The following is a 6591-nucleotide window of genomic DNA, read 5'->3' on the forward strand; positions in this document are numbered from 1 at the left end:
GTTAAAAGCACATTAATGAGGAAATACGCTTCAGTGGTTGCAGATTGAGATTGTCTGAGCACAGCCTGAAGCTGTGCACCCTGTTTCTGCATCCTGCAGCATTTTTATGTGAATTTAAAAGTCATCCTACTTCAAATTCTTTATTTCAAACTATTGAGAAACTGTCTTAATATATTGATATTTCTTAAACAAAATATGTTATTACCATCTGTTGGAAAATTGTTGTAATAAAAATTCAAATCTATGATATCTATCATGTGAATGCTGTTTTCTTAGCTGTGGAGCCCTCATGGATTATACAACCTGCCCAATTGTATACAGCAGCCCTGATGAAAAGATACCCTGTCAATGTTGCATTTATCTTAAAGGACACATTATTCTTGAATGTGTAAGCTTGAAGTATGTAATATTGAAGCAGTATTTCTCCTATAAAAATAACTATTATTTATAATTTTATGGTATGCTCGTTTTCACTCAATATTACTTGAAAGAATTTGTGTCGTTTAAAAACAAAATTTAAAGCAATATATTAAGTTCCATAATTTAAATACTACAAAAATTCCTTTTGCCTCCCCCCTAATGTTTAACATTTTAGTTATTTACAAGTTATTATTAAGTATTATAAGTATTTTCTTTCTACCGGTAGATGATAACTAGATTGAGATATTGAGATAATTGAGATAGATGTAGGTATTTTTAATTGCCTTGGGAAAGACTTCAAGGAAGAAATGTATGATATAGACAGTATGAGTATCTTTCAGAAATTTTCAGTCGAGTTATTTCACATTAAACTTCCAATGATAGTATAAAAATTGTCAAATTTTCCATACACTACCGGGTACTGGATTGTCTGTTTTAAATTTTTGCTTAATGTTAAAAAACAAATTATAGATGCTATCTTCTGTTAATGACTTGAGCTCCTCTAGAAAAAAAAAAGATATATTTCAAATATTTTAAAATGTAGTCAACGAAATTTTTGTTTCTTTTAATAATATCTTTATAGAATTCCAAAAGTGTTGTTTGAGTTTTGGGTGCTTTGTTTTTGATGTGTACGTGTGCTCTGAAAGATGGGAGTGCATAGAACAGATCCATTCATTGATGGTTCATTAATAGATTCTTATGATTCCATTAGTGTCCAATCACCATATAGCCTCAGACCACTAGGATAGAATATGTCACAAGCATTTCATGTTAAAAGATGATCATTCTAAAAATTTGTGTATTGCAGCAATTTGCAATCCAAAATGTCTTTATGGGGGCAGATGCATATTTCCCAATGTGTGTTCCTGCCGCACTGAATACTCTGGAGTCACATGTGAGAAGAAAATACAGGTATTTCAAAGTTTAAAGAAAAAATAAATTTTAGACATTGACATTTGCATATCTCTTTCTACTTAGAAATTGCTACTAATCAATGTTTTATTTTCTCTTATTTCCAAAATAAAAAATAAAAGCATTTATTTGCCTCTAAAATTAAAAATTATATCATTTTTGTGTTATGGTAGAGTTATTATATAAAACTTTGATGTGCTTTTAAGGAATTTCAATGTATAGATACAACTGTCCAATGTAATGCAGTATTTCATGACACTGTAGTTGAGACAGCAAATATTCCACAAAATAGATTCAAGACACTTAATTGTAGAGCCATTGCTATAAAACATATATTTAAAAAGTTTCTGCGATCCTATTTCTTCACAGAGGATTAAACTGCATTTTGTTTGGTCTCTAATCTTAGATTTCCAAATATCAACAGCCGAAATATTATTTCAGTCCTAATTCCTATACACAAAAGGGTAGCTCTAATAATCTCTCTCCCTCTCATACAAACACACAGACACACAAATGCAGCAAACCTCTCAAAAATGTCTTAAAGTTAATCTGTAGGAGTTGTAATTCAAAAAGTCATTATATGCTATTTAGTACTTCAAAATGCCCCAGGGTCATGAATATAAAAGTATGCTGGAGTACTAGAATTTGACAACTGATTAGAAATTTTCTTCTTGAAGCTTGATATGGATCAATCTGGCTTGGAGACAATATGGATATATGTATAGTTTTCTCCGAGCACTGGTGTCATCCTGTAGGATTGGCTCCCATTATGAAAGTAACCAGATCATAACAGGGCTATGGTCTGAAAACTGGAAAGCAAAAGTTATTGAGTACTTATTTGATTAAATATTGTTTGAGAAAAATAAAAATAAAAGCCTCAGCTTCCTTGGGTTTGAAGGCAGCCTAATTATATTATTTGATTTGATCTGATGTGAGATTTTTATGGCACAGAAAACCCTAGGAACTCTAAAGCTTTTTAACTCCACTTTGACAGTACTAAACTAGTGGCTGCTCTATATTCTGTTTTATGTATGTATTTGCCATCTGCATCCTTCCTTATATGATCAATAGCGAATCATCTTTATCCCCATTAATGTTGCTTCTGAGAATACATTTGAAATCACACTAAGGGGAAAAAATGCCAGAAGGCCATGGGGAAGGAAAAGGGGAGAAAAGGCTAAGCATGAGCAGGTTTCTACTGTAACCTGCTCTCCCAAGCTTCTAACTTCAATCTCACTCTGGCTTTATTCTGTTGATCACTGGTGTCATTCTTTTTTTTCACTTGCTCTCAATATTTCTTTGGCTCCCACACATAGGTTAAAACATAAATTTCTCTTTAGTGGGGAAAAAAGCAACCACCATCCACGGGTATCCACAGAACCTCCAACTCCATCCTTTGCTCCCGTCTTCCCTACCTTCCCCAAAGGAGGGTTCCGGCTGGCTAACTACCTCCTGGCTCTTCCTCAGGCAACCTGAGATAGTGGATTAAAAAAAAGAAACAGAGCTTACTGATTGGATTGCTAGAATTTCAATGAAAAAGAATTACTGGCTAGAGACAAGAAACACAGAGAAAGGGAAAATAAGCAAAGGAAGAAAAAGGTGCTAAAGAGGGTGGGTTGATAAAAGGCTTTGGGAAGCATCATAACCTCCTGCTTGTGGCTCAGTGCACTCACTCTGACCCTACCACTTAATTTGCTCTGTGATTTCAGTCAAGTTTAATCCCCTGAGTATCAGTTTTCTCATCTGCAGTATGGCATTAATAGTAGCACCTAATCATAGGCTTATTGTAAGGATTAAATATGTTAATATATGTGAAATACTTAGAATGGCGCCTGGGACATAACAAGCACTATGTAAGAGTTTGTAACTAATTACATCGAATAGAGGAATAGAAAGAAGTGGAGAAGGAAAAGGATGGGCAATGCATTATGAGTATCAGTGGTTTTTTCCCGAGGGATATTAAAACATTAATTCATTTTATTGGGCATGGATGTTTCTAAAGTGTAACATTTTGCCAAGGTGGAGTCACCTAGTATGCAAGCTCCATTTGATTATGACTGCTTGGACCTTAAATATAATCTTGATTAGATTTCAATTTTATGAAAACAGTATTGAGCCTAGTGGCAAACAGAACCAAAAGAGCTTTATGTATCATGTCAGAGGGAAGGAGGCAACAAATAATGAGTACAGGTTAAATGATTTTATACTATTCATTGAAACACAATTTCCTTCTTCCTACTACAGATAAGACACCATTGAGTAGCATCAAGTATATGAATTACAAGCCTGTATCTTAAGAATGGAAATGTTTTGTTCAGAAAAAGTTGGAGATAACTTGAAGTTTATTTGAACATCATTCAAAAAATATCTTAAAGACTGAAGAAACTAATAAAATACATAATGATCTCAGTTGTAATCATTAGAGAAAAGCAAAGAAGAAATCCAGGTAATCTAAATTTGATGTTGAGATGGGATAGGATATTTACATATTGAGATGATGTATCTGATATTCCATCCATTCACAATATTTAATAAACTGAGTATTTTCTCAGCCCTAACTGTGACTATGTCTGCATCATTAGTAGTCAGTCAACCTAATGGAAACCACTTGATATCATCCTGATAGATGATGTTTAATTCAGAACAAGGGGCTCACAGGACTATTTGAAGGATGGGGAATGAGGGTTGGGAACTAGAGATTAGGAAAGCCACCGCTGATCAGAGTGGGTAATAATGAAGATGTTAGCCCAAAGCTCCAAGCAGGTTCTTTTCAGAGACTTTCCTGAAGCTGCTACAATACTTGAGAATCTTTAAAAACTACCACCAACTGTCTTAGGCAAAGTGGATTATTCTCAAATTTTTGCTAGAAAGCCACTGTGAATTTCATCTTTCCAATCATCAAGTTGCAAACACCTCTGAAAAGACTAACGACTTCCTCTTCATTTCCATCTTCCTACTCTCCAGCAAATTTTTCTCATTGGCAAACTCTGACCCAGAACCACACAGATAAATGGATTCTGAAAAATGTAATTCCCAGCCTTACAAAAAAGTGGCAGTGGTGTCCTGGGCCCGAAAGTGAGAAAACAAGACACCAGACATGCTAAAAGGTCTGCATCTGATTGTTCTTTCATCTTTCAATTTTTTTCTGTACCATGATCCATTTTGGTATATGAATCAAGAGAGATGATCACAAAACCAAATCCTTCTACAGATGTCACAAGAAAAGTGTATGTGGATGCTTAATAAAAGCAAAGTTAAATTACAATACATGAATAGTTGGGGAAGTGGGTAACAACAACAGGGAATACACATATAATTAAAGGATTTGCCTCAGAGATGCAAATAATTGCAAGTTACCTGGGGTTATAAAGTTTCCTTTTTCCTGCTATCTCATATTTTACCTCAAACATTTCATTTGACTTTCAGAAAACATGTTATTTTAATTTGAACATGACCATCTTAAATCATATACATTTACAAAGGCTCATTTTTCTTTTCTTTTAAGTAGAAAGTTTAAGCATTCCTAAGCCATATCTAACCTGTAAGATAAAGTAAGACATGATCAGAATAAAAGTATTGCTACATTTGCTAAGGACCCTTTAAGTATTAACATCCAATGTCAGAATTAAAGAGTTTTTAATTTATCATTTTGTATTTACTAAAAGGCAATTTTAATAGATTGCTTAGGGGACCATAATATAAACCAAAAATAAAATTCAAAGCCTCCCAACCAGTGGAAAGAACTCTTCTTAAGTTGGAATTCCAAAGTAAACCTGAAACATTGGTTCAGGACGTCATGGGAATGGATGGTCAGAGGTGCCTCATTATACCCTCATTCCTTTGGAATTCAGGCACAACCCGCCAGCGTTAACATCAAAACAGAGACCTTAAAAATAACAAAGCAGACTTTTTGTAGCAATAAGATACCAACATGACAGATAACAGGCCCTGAAATAAAGTATTTTACCCTAAAATGTATTTTTTGACATATTTTGAAATGTCCCTGAAAAGCTATCTCTTTTGGGGAAAATCTACATTCTATAGAGAATCCCACCCCTCTCTGAGTTTTTTTCTTGATCCAGGAGAGAATAAACTAAGAGCTTGACACCTTTTTAAGCCTGATTACCATTTGCAATCTCATCTCTCTGAAGCCTCCTACTTGGAAGCCTCATCTGTATAATAAGAACCCCTTGGTCTCCACAACCCCTTATTTTAACCCAGACACCCCCTTCTGTTGATTCTGGGTCTTTAGATAAACTCTTTCAACCAATTGTCAATCAGAAAATTCTTGAATCCACCCATTATGTCTCCCTAAAATATATAAAACCCAGCTGTAGCTTGACCTCCTTGGGCACATGTTCTCAGCATCTCCTGGGGCCATGTCACAGGCCATGATGACTCATATTTTGCTCTGAATAAATCTCTTCAAATAATTTACACAGTTTGATTCTTTTCATCAACAATAACATACTTCACTATGTTTTATATTACCAGAAATTCAGAAATACAAATGCAAAGTAAATGTTAACACTTAGTGTGTACTTAAATTCTTCAGCTTTTGTGAAAATAAGAGTATGGTACTAATATTCTTCAGCTTTTGTGAAAATAGGAGTATTGTAGATAAAAGTGAATGCTTTTTAAATTTAGTAATTGGAATTAAAATACTATGAAAATAGATACATTTTTATATCAGTTTGACAACTTTGCTCAGGATATAATTGTATGAGTAGAAAACAAATTCAGTTTCTTCCTAGTATACTCTCACAACATAACAATCAACACAGAAGGCTTCTGTGACCGCTGGTCAGCAAGAAGTTTGTGGGGGAGTTCTCCCCAATAATTAACCAATTCTGCATCAGACACCAGCTGGATGTCCTCTTAATTCAATGCAATTCTGACGCTATCTACCTGTAGTAGCATCAGATGCCACAGGTTGAGGGCTCCGTCCCCAATTCCTCAGACTTCCTACCTTCAGATGCCAGTCACATGCCCGAGGTTGTTTTACCTGTGCTTCTGACTGCCAGCTATAAATTAGAGTTCCCACAATCTCCTCCTCTCAGGTTTGATTAGTTTGCTAGAATGGCTCACAGAACACAGTGAAACACATTTACTGCTTTATTATAAAGGATGTTACAAAGGACACAGGTGAAGAGATGTGTTGGGCAAAGCATGTAGGAAGGGGTGCAGAGCTTCCACGCCCTCTCTGGGCTCCTCCAGGAACCTCTGTGTATTCAGCTATCTGAAAGCTCATCTGAACTT

General features: G+C 35.0%; 1 protein-coding gene across 1 annotated transcript in view; it reads left to right on the top strand.

The window, feature by feature from the left end:
• Positions 1 to 3890, top strand: part of VWDE (von Willebrand factor D and EGF domains) — a 77557-nt gene extending 73667 nt beyond the window's left edge. Inside the window, exons 28-29 of the mRNA XM_026448897.1 lie at positions 1229 to 1332; positions 3577 to 3890. Coding sequence (XP_026304682.1) covers positions 1229 to 1332; positions 3577 to 3591 — 119 coding nt within the window. The 3' untranslated portion in view covers positions 3592 to 3890. The remainder of the gene's footprint in view (positions 1 to 1228; positions 1333 to 3576) is intronic.
• Positions 3891 to 6591: the final 2701 nt, after the last annotated feature.

This window comes from Piliocolobus tephrosceles, chromosome 8, assembly GCF_002776525.5.
Source record: "Piliocolobus tephrosceles isolate RC106 chromosome 8, ASM277652v3, whole genome shotgun sequence".
NCBI lineage: Eukaryota > Metazoa > Chordata > Mammalia > Primates > Cercopithecidae > Piliocolobus > Piliocolobus tephrosceles.